Raw genomic sequence first — 17,006 nt, 5'->3', positions numbered from 1 at the left:
CAAACACCTGTATGTTGCATGAATGGGAGAAGACACCTGTGCCGTAATGAAGGTCGTTGACCCCAGTGAGAAAACTGGAGTTAAAAATGACTTTTAAGTGTGGCACTTTTAATATTCACTCAAGTGTAAGGTTTTGTTGTCTTGGGAATTCTGCCCTCAGTTTTCAGACAAAGGTGTTTTTCTTTACAACAAAGACGCAACCTTGATTACGGAGGCTCGCTTTAGTGTGAATGGATGTGTGTTTTAATCACAAATCCTGGATCCATTTGCGCCTCTTTAATGAGGCCCGCTCCAGCTGGAAGGCTGTCGGCGCGGCTGCTTTGATCAGTGGCCCATGGACACGGGATTACACTGCTAACACACTGCGCTAATGGAGCCGCGAGTCAAAAACACACACCCACGTGTTGCATGCATGCACACACATGCCCAAACAGGAATGCAAATGTGGGGAAATATACATAGAAAACGCACACACTCAACCTCTGACAAGGGCACAATCCAATAAGCCAGCGTCTTGTTCTCATGCAGCCCTTTGTGTCAGGCCCTTTCATCTGGCTGCGTCTGTTTGGGTCGGCTGAGTTTTAGGCTCCGCGTTGACGTCTCTGCCAAAGAGGGCTCAGCGAGTAAGGTCCAAAGCTCAGTGCTGACACACAGCCCAACTCTAGAGACTAATGGCTTGTAGCTCCCAACATATGTTGTTTTGTGTAATTGCTTTAATTGCTGTCATTGTACGTAATGGTTGGTCTTTTTCATCTTCCCTGGTGGTGTAGGCATTCTGCTAATTATATCTGTCAGCCCTGCAGCCAAATTGAGCGTTTCACTGTGAATTCAGAGCAGTGGGAACTTTTAAAATCAGAGCATTTCTGTAAACTATTGGTGTGCGTGTGTGGGTGTAAATGAGTGACTGTCTGCTGGTGTTACAGGGGTTTTCATAAGTAATTCTCCTCATCCTGGAGCTGTTTAATAGAAGTGAGGTCGCGAACTTTGCTCGTCAGTCAAGTCTAAACCTTGACCTGCGCGTAGTTCTGCTTCTTTTATCTGTTTTATTAAGTAGAAAAAAGGTGAAATGACTATAGGAGAGGTAAATTTATAAGCCTAAGAAAATGTCTTTGTTTCCGTTCAGGTACGACACCATCACCAACCAGTGGGAGACGGTTTCTCCTCTCCCCAAGCCGGTCCATTCTGCCGCAGCCACCGTGTGCGGAGGGAAGATCTACGTGTTCGGAGGTGTGAATGAGGCCGGGCGCTCGGCGGGTGTGCTCCAGTCCTACGTACCGCAAAGCAACACCTGGAGTTTCATCGAATCGCCCATGATAGGTAAGACAGGTGAAAACACACAGCGTGTTTGTCACAGATTCACACATGCAGCAAAACAAAGTGAAGGGATGTTACGTCCTCAGGGGACTTGTCGCCATTGTCGCATCAACTTTTGTCTGATGACGGACCTGTTTGTCTCAGATATTCCCAAATGTAGGGTCCTTCTTCCTCGTTGTGCTGTCAAATAAATTTAGTTGAAAGAGAGTTAGCCCCTGAAAACCTCCACGCTTTTCTTTCAAGGCATCATATCAGAGCATCAGTATTTAGGACTGCTTTTTATTTGCGATGTAAAATCTAAAGTGGAAATGGCACAAAATGCAAAAGCATTAGTTTAACCATTGATATGCATCCATTCGTTTATTCTTTGACATCTTACTATCACATTAGAGAGCAACAAGATATCTTTGGGCCTCAATTATGGCTGCCTGGTTGCCTAGCAACAGTGTTCTCACAACTCTACCCAGATGAACCCCTTCACTTCACGTCACGCGCTTGACTTACCCTGTCGAAATCATAAACTCCTTCTTTATCAGTGCAGTCTTGTTACACAGCACATTACTATGAGACCTTAGCGTGCATAAAACCACACTCAATTAGTTTTATAAGTTAAATTTGCAGCTCTGTTGCCTCATAGCAAGAAGAGAAGGTCCTGGGTTTGCATGGCTTCTTTCCACAGTCCAAAGACTGTGAACGTTAACTGGTACTTCAAAATTAGCCTTTGGTGGGAATGTGAGTGTTAATGGTTGTCTCTGTTGCACTGGGATGGACTGGCAACCCTGGACAGGTTGCCTGCAAGGTGGCCAGATATTACAGGTTGCCCTATAATAGCTGGGTAGGTTCTAGATTAATGGATAGATTGATGGATGGATGTCCTGTCCCTCTCCTCACACCCAACCGACCAATAGGTGGTCGTCTGATCGTTGGGGTTTTCTGTCTATTATTGTAGGGTCTCCATCTTACAAGATAAAGTGCCTTGAGGTGACTGTTGTTGTAATTTGGTGCTGGATAAATAAAACTGAATTGACTTGAATCGAACTGAATTGAATGGATGGACGGATGGTGGTTTACTGATATATGCCAGTACTATAGTGGTCTGTTTGTGCTGTTGAGCTTGAAGGTGTTTGAACATGCTGTCTAGGAAATTCAACTAGCACAAATGTAATCTATATCTGTTGCTAGTTAGACAGCAAACATTTCTGGCACAACTTCGCCTACTTCCAAAGTGCGTGGAGAAAATGTTTCCATGTTATGATGTCCTCTTGTTTTTTAATCTAACTGCTGCACTGACTTCTAATTAAATGCTTTCCTTTGTAATCATTTTATGGGTTTATTTTTGTATATTTGTAATATTCTTCTTACAAACAGGGGGGAGGGATTATGTCTCCTCCCCCTGTCTTCATCATTAATGATCTAGTCCAGTGTTTACTTGGGCGGGACTTAACCAGTGAACCAATACCAACCTGTTATATGTCAGCTGGTTTATCAATGAAGCTGTGATTGGTTAATTTGAATGTTTTTTCTGTTTCCTGTCTTTTATTTAAGCACACTTCTACTATGTGTTGCTACCGTGATGAAGGTCACAAGCCGAAACGCGTTGGTCAGTCAATAAAGTTGTTCTTCTTCCCTTTAAGTGTTGCTGGAGTTCCTGCGTTGTGTCTTTTTGGACAGCGAATGATAATAATTTTCAATTATTTATCACAGTCAGTTGCTTTATTGTTGGAAAGCAATTGCATGTAATTGACTTGACCCCATTCAGACTGACAGCAACCCGACTTTGTTTCATTGTATCATTTATGGCAGGTTTTAGTGGCAGTGTTGGTTTACTGATCTCATTGAAAAATTATTGAAGTGAGAGAACTTTATGTTGTTTTTATGTTGGATTATTGCAATAATATCATCATATTGTGAGTGAAGTGTTTTGATAAGACTGTATCATGGGGTGTCTGGTGATTCCCAGTCATAGTCACCCACCAAAACTGGAGCAACTACTGCTCGGATGGTCTGTTAATACAATGAACCACACAACAAACCATGCTGTTCCTCAGTTTGTATTATAAAAGCTCTAAGTGGCACTAACACCACAAAACCAGTCCAGAGGTCGAGTTCACTGATTTGACCGAACTAGGATGACGCCTAGCAGATAGCTACCAGCCGAGTTGGCACTCCTCTTTAACTCACAGCGCCTTTGGCCCTAATAATGCGACACAATTGCCAAAACCATTTTTCTCTACTAAGCTGTAATTGTGTTTGTTTGTGTTGTAAAGTAGGGCATTTTAATGAGGGAGTTTGTGGCGACTAACTTGCTCTAGGAGTCAGGCCCGAGAGGTTTAATTTTTCAGAGCCAGAGTTTGCTTCTCGATGCTTTCTTTTCATCTGTATGGCCATGTAAACAGAAAACCAACTCCTTGGATTAGATATTTCGTTGTTTTTCCCCCAATTAAGGAAACCTTCAGTGTTTATCCTTTCAGTGAAAATGCTGAACCATACCTGAAAATTCAGCTATCACAGTCAGCCTGTTTTTACTTTTTCTCTTTATCGTTATCATCCTCCTCGGGATTTTCCATTATTCCCCCTCTTCCCACATTATTGCGCTGTCATAATAATGAGAAGACCATCGCTAAAATGATAGGTGGTTCTGACGATAGTTTCTGACGTGTTATTGGCCAAACTGTGATCTGAATAACATCAGAATAACACCTGGATCCACATACCAGTCTGATCCACCGGGGAGCTGCGAAGGACGAAAAGCCAGAAGAAAGCTGCCGCGACTCAAAGGCAGAAGGAAAAACACAAAAGCGTACCAAGCCTACAACTTTGTTATTCAGAGCACTGGCAGATGTCTTCCAAGTGCAAAGATCTTATCCACAGGCAGTTTCTTCACAAACAAAGTATCCTTGAAAGGTGCAGTGCAGGCGAGATTGCTATTGATTTGAACATATTCTGCAAATCTCTTTGTTTCACATTCTGGCCTGGACAACACTATTGCACACAAGTCAGCTTTAAGCCTAACCTACAAACTTCTTTGTGCTCTATAGATAATTCAATATTTTGTGAGAAAGAGTTAAAAAAAAAATAAGGGTGATAAGTGGGATTTGACTGAATTGTGTTTCCCTATTTGCAAGCTAAGAGCCGTTTCGAGGCAACCAGCGTCGCCTGCAATAAGATTCTCATCCAAGCCAAGAAACAGCTCCGGACATAATTGCAAGAAATATTGCAAATTGTTTAATCCACACAAAAAAACAGATGATATAACTTGTTAATTAGTAAGATTTAGAAGTGCTGAGGGGCAGAGTTTGTTACCTTCTGGCAGAGGCAGGAGAGCTGTTTCCAGTCTGTGAGCTAATCCAAGCTAACAGAACTGCAGACTGTAGCCTTATTTTATCCATACTGACATGAGAGCAGTGCCGGTCTTCTCATCTTACTCTTACAATGTGCATACATGCCAGTATATTTAAAAAGTTCCTTTATGGTTGGATTTAATTAGCAATCTGCTACAGTCATCTCCAGCCCCATATTTTTGTTTTGGATCTTCACTAGGATGGCTTTGCATGATTTCATCTCATTTCATCCATTGATGTAGTCCCTGTTCATGGACTTCAGAGTTTTAGCTCCCGTCTCTTAAAGGCCAGACGCCCTCAAAGCTCACTTTTCTTTGAAGTAACAATGATTAAATATTAGCTTCTTGCATGGCTTTGTCTGTATGCTGAGTCGGTCCATTGAGCTTTGTGGGCATCTGCATATGCAGAGCGATCTCTCACTTCAGTCAGGTTGAGGCCTGGACTTTGACTGAGTCATTGCAACGCTTTAATACTTTGAGATCTGCTGCTATGCTTCAGCCAACATGTCAGACACATGGCTTCATATTTGATTCTTGAATACTTTGGTTTACAGAGGAGTTCATGGTGCTGTATGAGGTCCTGTATCTGCAAAAACAGACCTAAATCATCACCCCTCCTCCCCCATGCTTGACAGTTAGTATGAGGTGTGTGTGCTGATATGTCGGGTGCTGTGCATTATGGCCGTACATCTCCACCTTGGTCTCGTCTGTCCAAAGGACATTGTTCCATGTGGTTTGTCGAGACCTAAACCATCCTGCCATGTTCTGTTAGAGAGACGAAGCTTTCTCCTGGACCCCGTTCCCAAAAAAGCTGTGCTTGTTCAGCCTTTTTCTAACTGTACTGTCATGAACTTTAGCATTTAACATGCTAACTGAGGCCTGCAGAGTCTGAGATGTAGCTCTTGTATCTCCGAGCATTGCACGCTCATTGTGTTAACACTCACCTGAGTGCTCCAGACCAGCAGTCTACCAAAACTTCTGCTTTTGTAGAAGCGCTCACACTTGCTGATGATCAGATAATACGCACCTGGCTGCTAGCTAGCAATCCAGCTTCATACCAGTCTCTTTTGAGCAAATCGTCCTCTGTGGTGTTGGCTTTTGGCTTTTGTTGGTTCAGTAGAACAAACTGTATGCATTGTTCTCCTGTGCTTCTCTAGGAAAGATTTGACTTTATTTCACAACTGGAAAAAAAATTCTACCTTACTTGTAGAGCACTGAAAAAACTTCTTAAAAAAGTGTTATTATCAAGAGCAAACGCTACGGCTGTGCAGGCATCGACTGTGTAAGGAAAGATGATATCAGCCGGGCCGAAGAATTGGAAACTTAGCAGACTAGCAGAGCCGTCTGAAGCCTGAGCTTATGGGTTGCAGCGATTAATTGTACATCCACTGACCTCATTAATTGAAACTTTGGACCATGTTTAATATGAGAATCCACTTTTGTAATATTATATATATATATATATATATATATATATATATATATATATATATATATATATAGCAAAAAAGGGAAACGCATGAAAGAGCCACTTCAACAAATTATAGCACATCCTGGGAGCTTAATGGCGAAGGTGCATGCCTCAAAACCGCGCTGTCCACAGTTCAGCAGAAACACAGAGTCAGAGAAGTATTTGAAAGTTACACCAGCACAGAGACACTTTGTTGAGCGCTGTCGCCCAGAAACTTGCTTTCAGTTACTGGAGCCGTCTCAGCGCTTTACTACTGTGAAGGAAACGATGATTATGTAACGCGGGTGTTTGGGACGAGCGCTATGTGGTATTAAAGGGCTTGCAGAGCAGCTGGCAAAGGAGAAACACACACAGAAACACATTGATCCAGACACACACACACACAACGCCTGCTTACCTCACATAAACCGTGCATCCCTGGGGGCCACAGGTACACAAATTATATAACAAGCCGGGAGGTTACACATGCATGCGTGTATGCATTGTGTGTGCGTGTGCATGGCAGACACAGACAGACAGATCGTCATCTGTCAAGCCGTAGATGAGCTGGCGTCTGACAGCCAACGAGGCAGGAGATAATGGACGGGTTTAGTGCTTCCAGTGAAATTGGGCCGGCGATGATTTTAGCGAGGCGGCAAGCGCTCCTTGAACAACCCCCTGCTTCCCTCCGTTGCTCTCCATCTCTAATCTCTCTGTTCATCTCTCCGTCTCACCCCTACACCCCCCGACTCCGTCTCTCATGGTCTCTCCGCACCATCTTATCAACTGACACAAATATTTTTTACAATTTTTTTTGCAGCTGTGTGTGTGTGCGCGCGTCTATGTGTGTGTGTTTTCCCCCTGCGTGCACCGTCTCCCGCGTGGGCTGCAAATGGGTTTCACAAACACTTATCAGGACGGACTTCCCATCTCTCGCAGAGTGAAAAATAATATTACTCGTGCCAAAAATAGTGCCTTCAACAAGTCTATTGAGATACGCGGGGTCTCTGCAGCTTCGTTCATCCAGAGCTTCCTTTGTCTTCAGCGTGTCTCTCTCTGCTGAGCAGTATATGGTCTGAAGATCATAACAGAGCACCTTCACATGTAGTAAGCTATTTATGAAGTCTCATTACTTCATTCTCCAAAGGTCAGCTCACCTAAATTACCGAAATGCCATGGTTTTCTACTTCCATCTCAGAGAAGAAGAAAAATCAGCATGTAACATGTTTTTAAAAAGGTCAATCAAAGACCCCTTTATTATATCCGTTCTAGTGGAGCTGAAACATAACATAGGCAGGGAGAGCTTTGACAATCACTCCTGCCTCAGCTTCACAAGTCTTTCCTTCTCTTTCTAATATCAGTGTTTCAAATATGAGCGATAACCCCCCGCTTAGAGTCGTGTCATTAAAGGAACAGTTTTTATATATTTATGTCATGCAGCCTTTTTTTTAATCACTGCTTAAAAGAAATTAAGGGAACCCTAAATCACACATGACTGAAAAAATCAAAAATTCAAGTTGAAAATCTCTACAGCGATGTGTAAAAACGACATAACAGTCAAATGAGAGCAGATGGTATCCTGGGGATTCTCCTCCCAGACCTGGATTGGAGCAGAACGTAGCTCCTGGACAGTCTGTGGTGATATTTGGATGCACCCCATACATAATATCCCAGAGGTTGCAATTGGATTCATGTCCTCGGGACGTGAGGGCCTGTCAGTGGCATCGATGCCTTTGTCGGCCACAGGAGGAAACCGGAGCCCAGCACAAAGCACAAGGTCTGACCCCGACAGCAGTCAGGGTACCGTCGGCTAACATATGGAAGTCTGCGTCTCCTCAGACCATCACTGACCCACTGCCAAACCAGTCATGTTGGACGATGGCACCGTAATGTTCACCACGGGATCTCCAGACCTTTTCACGTCTGTCACATGTGCTCAGTGTGAACCTCCTCTCATCTGTGAAGAGAACAGGCGGCTACGGTGGACGTGCCAATTCTGGTGTTCTCTGGCAAATTTGGTGCTATGCCGCGAGCACAGAGCCATTAAACAATATTGGATCTTTATACCCTCATGAGAAAGATGCACGACTAGCCTGCTGCAGGTCATGTTGTAGGGCTATGGCAGCGCTCTTACTGCTCCTCCTCACGCAAAACTGCAGATATTGGTCCGGCTCTCCTCCTGTCACAGCCCACTTCCTGTTTCTTATCTCCTCCACACTCTCGAGACAGTGCTGGTAGATGCAGTAAACCTTCCTGTGACAGCATGTGTTGATGTGTCATCCTGGAAGAGCTGGACTACCTGTGTAACCCGGCAGATTCTGTCTCATACAATCAGTAGTGACGAGGATACAAGCAAAAAGCAAAACTGAGAAAAATCAATGAGGGGAAAAAAAAGTAGATATCAGCGGTTTGTGAGCACCACCTGCAAAACCATTCCCTTTCAGGTGGTTGTCTCTGCAGTGCACCTCACTTTCATCTGAACAAAATTAGGTGCAATGGACTCACATTGATTTGTGTTCCCTTCATTTTTTTTTCTTTTTGTGTTCCTGCCTTGTCGCTGCTGTCACAGACTGCTGACAGCAGTGAGCCTGAAAGCGATGACCAATGGCTCGACATTAGCTAATTACAGATCACCATTCCTTGACAATGTCCTTCAACACGCAAACGGCAGAAATATCGACCCATCCAGATCTAAAGCTGATAAATCAGTGTGCACTTTTGAACACTTTTCACCTGGCAGCAGTGAACAGGGAGGGAACCGTCACAGGATGGATATTAAGCTTCACTGAGGCGGGGATCTGGGAAAGGCATCACTGTCTCGTTGTTTTTTATGATTTTCTCTTTTAGTTGAGAGGTCATCTAAATATTTGCGGCTAGAAACAGACGGAAAGTTGACAGACCCTTGTGCTGCAGGATTATCCAGAATGTTGGAGGGGTGTTTAACCCTCCATGGGGTCTGCAGGCCGGTCACATGACTAAAAACTATGAATTGTGTTCTTACTAAATGTAGCAGATGTCTGTCGACCAAACAGTTTGTCCAACCAAATCTTGGCCACAACTCTTTGATAGATTTCTGTTGAAAATCTGCACAAAGCTGCAGAACTGACACGCCAGTTAACCTCTCGAGCTTGCTGTTAGCATGCTAACACAGTAAATTAAGTATGTATGCATGGTGTTCAGCAGATGCATGTTTGGAGTGGATACGAACGCTGATGCTGGCAAATATCGCCGTGCACATATATTCTCATAAAACCCTATTAGCGTTGCTGTCGTTCCTGATGACAGAACTGATATATGAGGCTTTTTAGGGGCTTTTTCTTCTTAACATTGTGGTTTTTGTTAACTAATCTGTGCTGCAAAAAAACAAACTGTTCACAGCATGTTCTTTGAGGGAAAGAAATGAGGCAGTAATTGTAGAAATATGAAGCATAAATGAGGATATTTTTCCACAAAAAAACCCAAAAAAAACAAACTAAATTCATGTTTGAGGCCAAAATTCTAAAATCCCATGAAATCTTAGAAGCTTTAACAAAAAATTAAGTTTACAGCATCTTTATGTGCAGTTTCGCACCGAAAAGCGTTAACGTGGCACAGCAGGACTTAATCCACAACAAATGACCAACCAAAGTCAAGGATGTCGTCTCACAGGTACATTTGTCGTAACTTTGTCTTAAAATTACAACCAGCGAAGCTCCTGATGATTACAGCCTTTTTGAACTTTTGAACTTGCTGTTAAAGCGTGGGGAGTCACCATGCCAAGATCAAAAGAGCCTCTGTGAGGATTTTGAGGAAAATGCTGGAGAATGCCTGTGGGTCTCACTTATGGAACGTTAAAAAGATCTACAAATCATTTAAAATGGATCGTTCCACCGTGAGAAGAATCATCAGCGAGCTTCTCCAACCTGAGTTAACCCGCCGACGTCCCCCAGCTGACAGACGGGTCCCCGTCGACCGGTAGACTCCAAAAGCCCGGGAGCAGGAGCGCCGCTGCGAGCCCAGGTCTCTCTGTCGGGATACCGACCGTTTCCCCCCGAATGACGTAACGGCAGACCGGCTGCGGCCCTCGAGAGCGCCATTTACAGAGGTGGAGGAAGAGGAAGGGAAAGTGATAGAGCGAGAGGAGGTGGAGAAGGTGGAGTGTTTCCATAGCGACCTAATTGGACATGCACCCATCATGCTGAATTAAAGTACATCATCCTCTTTCAGCTATTTCGGCCCATCATTTCAAAGGCAGCTCTTATTCTCCTCACACTGCATAACATTGTGTGTGAAGAGGGAGGCAAAAAAAAAGGGAGAACTTTTCGCTGCTCCAATTACCTTGTTGTGATCTTATCTAAGCTACTGGCAGAGAGAACTGACGCTTCTTTGTCCTTTTCCCTCACGCTCTCTGGTATGATACAGCGAGCTGGAGTGGATCACCTCATCCTCCGTCGTTTGGAGGAGAACGTCTTGTTTATCCCTTGTTTGCGTTTCTTCCTGTGATCGGCCGCACATTTCAGCGTCGATGTAATGCCGCTGCGGCTTTGTGATGGAGGCTGCTGTTTGGCTTTTTATCAGAGACTGCGGTCTTGTCTACATCTGTACAGCAAACAGTATTGGTCTGATTGAGTTCTTTACTGTATTTGTGTGGGTTATTGTTGCTGTGTGCTGGTTTTACAGCGTCGGATATCTGCTGCCGGTGTTGATGCAGGAACGAGATAGGGAAGAACAAGGTGTTTGTTGAGACAGCAGCTACACAATTCATCATACCCGTGTGCGCGTGTGTGCGTTTTCTTTTGTTTGATGTCCTTGACCTCAGCCCGGGGGGAACCCAGGCTTGGTGACTAAGCTGTTTTATCAAGGTGTGGGAGAGTGTGTCAGCCCATGTTGCCCCGCAGGCACAGCTATACTTCTATCACCGCTGCAGAGTTAAAACCTTGTTTTGTTGCCTCTTTTTATTCATTTTTTATGTAGAACGTGGTCAGCTGTGGATTCCTGGCTGAGCTCTCTAACCTTCGAGCTGCGAAAGCAGACAAAATCTATTGTGATATTTCAAAAATAGCAAAGTCCATCTCAAAATTGAAAAGTTTTCAGCTGACACAGACAGATTGCGCTCCCTTTACTGTATCTTAATGTTGTTTCAGCGAAAAATGACTCGTTTTCTGCAACGAAGGCCAAGGGATGAGAAGAAAACCAAAGCGGTGGAAGAGAAGTGGAACCCCAGCAGCAGTCCTCTGAGGCTTGCCAAACAAGAACTATGAGATTTACCTGCCTGGTACTCCTCCAAGCACTCAAACTCGGTGCTTACTGTTAGTCCGCTAGAGAGAGGCAGGAAGTGATGGCAAGAGTTTCAATGGGGGGAAAAGAGAGGAAGGTTTTTCCTTTGAGAGCATCCTGTTATTATTCTGCCTCAGGCACAGAGCAGAGAGAAATGAGTGTTCTGTGTTTATGGGACCTAACACAAAACATCATGTACACACGCTTACGCTGGCACACACACATACGCTCAGGAAGACTGGCAGCAGCATATCAATGAGACGAGGAAGGTAAAAGAAGAAAATAAACACGTCTGGCAGAATGTGAGGAGGACCAATCAGTGGCAACTTGTTTCTCAAGGGCAGAAATTGAGGCTGACGCCTCAGATGGTTGCAGTGGAACTTAAGATTGCATTTCACTCTACGTAAATGATTGCAGGATCGTCATATGTGAATAATACTGTATTTTTCAACCGCAATAGCAGCGTAGTCTGTCTCTGTCAGTCTACAAGTGAGATAGTTCAACAACTGCTGAATGATATGCCATGAAATTTCATGCAGACACTGGTCCCAGGAGGATGAATCATTCATGACTTTGGTGATCCTCTTTTTCTCTAGCACTCATATGAGTTTGGTATTTGAGATTTTAAGTGAAATATTTCAGCAACTCTTCGAGTGCTTTTTGGAAAATGTGCAAGGACTAACTTTGATGAGCTCTTAATTTTTCTTTTGAAATCTTCATCAGCTCCATTACTTAAGTTTCTGGTGCTAATTAGCAAATGTTAGCATGCCACCGCTGAACTAAGATGTTGGATGTTGTAGACATTACACCTGCTTAACATTAGCAAACGTGGATGTAGCCGTTATGTAGTTACCCACAGCTGTGTGCAGGACCATTTAAAACTTTGCATTTGGTATTTTTAGCTTAATGTAATCATATTTGAAAGGGAGGATAGCACAACTCAACACAATTGTAGCCTTATATAAGATTTTGGCTAGCGAAAAAATGGCTCAAACAAAATTTTTTTATCAGAAAAAACAAGATCACCCAAGGCTGAGCCCTTGAATAATTTTTTAGGTTATTTGATAGAAAAAAAGGACAATCTGCCTAACTGCATTTTATATATGTGGTTAGAGATCAGCAATATATGTAGCACACCAAGCCCTTATCGTCCTCTTCATCCTGAACTGCAGTTAGGGCTCTAACACACCAAAACATGTCTAAACATGCTAATTTGTTCCAGAAACTGTCACAATTGTTAATTGTCAGCAGTTCAGACATGCGACTGACCCGTCTCCAGATAGCTAACAACGAGCCAGCAAAATGACAACAGCAGCTAGTTATAAGCTAACAATTAGCCAGCAAATGTTAGGCTCGAGTATCCTAAAACTTACACTTTACCTCTGATAAACTGTTTAACTACATTCTCACATCATATGAGAGTTTATTTGCTGAGTGTTGACTTGAACAATGTTAAGAATAAGAACAATAACTCTGGTATGGATCATCCGCTATTTGTATGACAATTGAAAAGCCTGATGGCTGTAGGTGCGAATCATTTTCTGTATCTCTCAACTAAGAGAGAGCTAGCAAACCTAGATGTTAGAGACACTTAAAAACACAGGTTTTTCTAATAGATGCTAACAGCAGCTAACAGAGGCTAACAGCAGCTAACAAAGGCTAACAGCAGCTAACAGAGGCTAACAGCAGCTAACAGAGGCTAACAGCAGCTAAGAGTTTACCAGCAGAAAAGTTCAAGATATGCTCAACAACTCACCTCAGTATTACTGTCATCAGACAAATTTAGCTTCGCTGACACAACTTGACTCGTTTCACAATCTGCTCCACTGTAAATAAACGTGGACGCATATTGACAGCTGAGGTAAACAGCCGACCGACAGCCTGCATTCACTACAGATGGACGGCGACCAGAGACGGCTGTCTTACAGTGGATTATACACATGAAAGTAAAACTTGGTCAACTGCAATCTGCTGACATCTAGTGATGAAATTTTACACAGTGTAACTTTTAACTAACATAATAAAAGATCAACGTAGCTGTTTTGTAGTTACCCACGGGTTTGTGGACTACAATTTTACAAAAGACTTTGCATGTGGTATTTTTTTTCACTTAACGTCACTATATTTGGGCAAGAGTCATCAGCTACTTGCTTAACTGTAAATAACTGTAGCATTAAAAAGGAGTCAAAAAGATTTTTGACTATTAAAAAAGTGGCTCAAATAAAATATTCTTACCACAAAGACGGGACCTTTTAGTACAACCAAATAATAAAAAAACTCACCAGAATCTCAGAATGTCTAAGCCCTTAAATATGCACATCTTCAAGCTTTACTAAAGTTTTAATGAGTTTTTTGTACCAGGCTGTCCATGTTTATTTCTGCTGTAAAGCTAAGCATTAGAGTCTAGAGGGACTGACTTACTTTTGGAGCTAACCTTAAGTGGCCATTCCAGCAGCTTAAGTTTTTGGCACTTTCTCGTTGGCTTCATTTTTCAACCCAGGAGGTTGGCACTTGCTGCCATTATAATTTATTTCAAAGCAGCACTATATACACAGAGCCCCAGCATGGCAGCGCGCTCCTAGAGCACATAATGCAGCACAGCCAATTCAATAATCATCATCAGCAGCACCTCTGAACTCCGGAGCTGACCTTTTAATGAAATATGCCAGTCTCCTCTCAGCAAAAGGTAAGAGGAAAGGCGAGCTGGATCAAACACAAAGGTGAGGCTTTTTAGGGCTGCCAGCGCCGCCTTTATTAAGGCATCAGGCTCGAATCCTCCCGGTGCCTGTTTGCGATGAGGGATGCCCGTCCACTGTGGCAGAAAACGGGAGGACAGCAGCTTACGGCCAAGTATCCGTGCATTATTCATGCTGCTTGTAAATTGGCCAGCTGCAGTCTGCTAGAGAGAAATTGCCGGGAGTTTGAAATACATTTCCTCTTCCCGCACAGCAGGGCCACTGCTCGCAAACTCCTGGTTTCCAGCCGGCATCGTTACGCGCAAACCACTGTTTCATTTTGTTTCCCATCATCTATACCTCTGCAGCGGTGCTGCTTCAATGCCTCTGCTTTCCTCGTGCGCCATATACAGTGTCAGAGTGAATTATACACCATGCACAGTATGCAGTATCCCACCTGTTCACTCATGTATTGCCAATACATGCGCACATTGCTTTTTCTTTTCCTTATTTTTGGTTCTTTATAAATCTACGGAGGTGCCACAGGGCCTAATGCAATTGTGAATTATTGGGACTTAGGTAACTCTTTTATATTGCTTCTAAGCCCAAACATATTTTGGAGTGGAACCCAATAAAGCCACCGTGATTTATGAACTCTGCTTTTTCATCGGTTTTGGTATCCACTGTTTTTTGTTTTTTCCAAAGCAATCTTGAGTGGGGCATATCTGTAAAGTGATAAGTAGAATGTTGATGATGATCGTTTTTGCATGCGCTGCGGGGACCAGGAGGAAGGGTGGGAAAAAAAAGAACAAATTGATGTCATTATACCGAATGGAAATTTCTGCTGTGAGTGAGAATGACATCCAAACGATAGCTCTGTTTTCTCGTTTTTTCAAAATAAAAAATCTCTCCTGTTTTTCCCTCTCCTTTCTCTCTCTGTCTCGCTCCCTTTTTTTGTCTCTCATATCTTTAGATAACAAATACGCCCCTGCAGTGAGCCTAAATGGATTTATATTCATCCTGGGAGGAGCCTACGCTCGAGCTACCACTATCTATGACCCAGACAAAGGCAACATCAAGGCCGGTCCCAACATGAATCACTCTCGGCAGTTCTGCAGGTAAGAGATAATTAATGTAGCGGCACCACACGCAAGTTAAATCCCCAGTGTGGAATTTAAAAGATTTTTCAAAAGCTCAGAACTGCAGCTCTGTGTTTTGTGAAGCTTTAAGAAAAAAACCCTCTGTGACATTATTAAACAGCCTGAAAACAATCTAAAACTCAATCTTATTAGTAATCTGTCAGTCTTTGTGTCATAACACAGGTAAACGGTCGCACGGGGAAAAAACGTTTTCAGGCCAGTTAATTAAAACTCGAACAACGCCACGGGGCTGACAGCCTTTTCCAACGCGATGCGGCTCAATTGCGAGAATTCTCCCTCGGCGGGAAATTTGCTTTCTAATACGCGAGGCTCGACTGTTAAATCCGTCTGATCGGTATCGCCGCCGTCTGTCACAGAGAGAGAGAAACAAGACACATCTGAGGCGGCTTGATTTAATCAACTTTTCTACAGACTGTTTCGAGTTATTAAACTGAAATCTGAGTCTTTTAGGTTTTAGTGGAGGCGGAAAGAGGAGGGGGCAGCGTGTTTGTGCAGAGAGTCACGTTTGTCTCCTAAGAAAAAGAAAAAAACAGGAAGAAGTACAACTGCGATCTGCAACTTTCCCACCATTAGCGAGGCCATAATGGCTGATGAAGGGAGAAAAATGAAAATGAACAGCGGTGGGATCACACCCTAATATCCCAGTCAACTCGAGCCACTGAGGTGTGCAGTTGGCTGGATAATGAACTCACGGTTTTCTAGGCCCTGAGCCCTATCTTCTCTCTCTCTCGCTCCTTTTCTCTCCCCCTTGTCTTTTCCTTGCAGAAGTTGAGAAAATAAATAAATAAAAAAAAGCATGCATGAAATACATTTGGGAGGCAATTACAGACAGTGATCTTATGTGCAAAACGTACACCATAAATCATGTTGTCAGAGTTATTGATAAGCTGCACCGGCACACGCCAGGCAGCTGTTCTGCTACATTTAACTAAGTCTGACACAAGAGAGGGGAGGAGATGCACGGCCGGGGGGGGGGCAGGATGGGATTGGGGGGGGGGACAACAAACACGCCGCTGTCAGACAGGGAAACTCTGAAAAATATCTGCAGTGCACGCTCCCGCGCAGAAGATGAAGTCTAGGAGGGTCACGATGCAGGAGAGCAGATATTTTCCCCTGGCTGCGTCCGGCCCTCTGCAGGCCCTGCACCTCCTCTCTGTTTATCAGGAAGAGCAGCCTCCAGGCTTCGCCCCGCGCGCTCTCCATTTTGGATCAGCTGTGCTTTTCTCTCCGAGTAGATTTAGGCTTTATGTAATAATCTTTTTTTCCTCTCTTCTCCTCTCGCGGTCCTAACAGCGCTGTGAATTTGTGCAGTAGGACGGCATGTTGCTCGCCGCGTGCGAGCGCGTCTGTGTGTTTGAGCGTGCACCTTATGTAAATGCAGATCGTTCCAAAGCCCAATAGGAGTACAAAGCCCTAATCAGCTTACGGCCCAAGTTTTAATCCTCTCCGCACACAAACTCCTGTTTCTGTTTCTCATATCAAACGAGCACATTTGTACAGATATTTGCTTTTCACTAGGTTTTTCCTCCCCCCCTCCTCTCTCTCACCCTCGAGAGAGAATGTAATGTGTGAGATTTTATGTATTTTTTTTTAATATAAATTAATCCACCTCACCCTTCTCCAACCCACCCGCCCACCTTAGCCCATGTTGTCGAGAGCAAGTGCGAGTGATGTCAATAATCCCAGGCGTGGCCCCCAGCGTGACAATCAGCATGTTTGCGGAGATGCCGTCTTTGTGTGGCTTTGTTGTCTCGTCGTGTTTAACGCCACCGACAATATTTCTGCCGCTGTGACTCAGAGCTAGCTTTATC

At 43.7% G+C, this 17,006-nt stretch overlaps 1 protein-coding gene across 6 annotated transcripts in view; it reads left to right on the top strand.

The window, feature by feature from the left end:
* Positions 1 to 17,006, top strand: part of klhl29 (kelch-like family member 29) — a 293,874-nt gene that overhangs the window by 271,134 nt on the left and 5,734 nt on the right. For all 6 annotated transcript variants that reach the window (XM_085133527.1, XM_085133528.1, XM_085133526.1 and 3 more), the window contains 2 exons: positions 1,124 to 1,317; positions 15,009 to 15,153. In XM_085133527.1, the coding sequence (XP_084989653.1) occupies positions 1,124 to 1,317; positions 15,009 to 15,153 (339 nt within the window). The remainder of the gene's footprint in view (positions 1 to 1,123; positions 1,318 to 15,008; positions 15,154 to 17,006) is intronic.

Source organism: Neolamprologus multifasciatus, chromosome 15, assembly GCF_963576455.1.
Source record: "Neolamprologus multifasciatus chromosome 15, fNeoMul1.2, whole genome shotgun sequence".
Lineage (NCBI taxonomy): Eukaryota > Metazoa > Chordata > Actinopteri > Cichliformes > Cichlidae > Neolamprologus > Neolamprologus multifasciatus.
The sequence above is the reverse complement of the archived record's forward strand: the minus strand, read 5'-3'. Positions and strand labels throughout refer to the sequence as shown.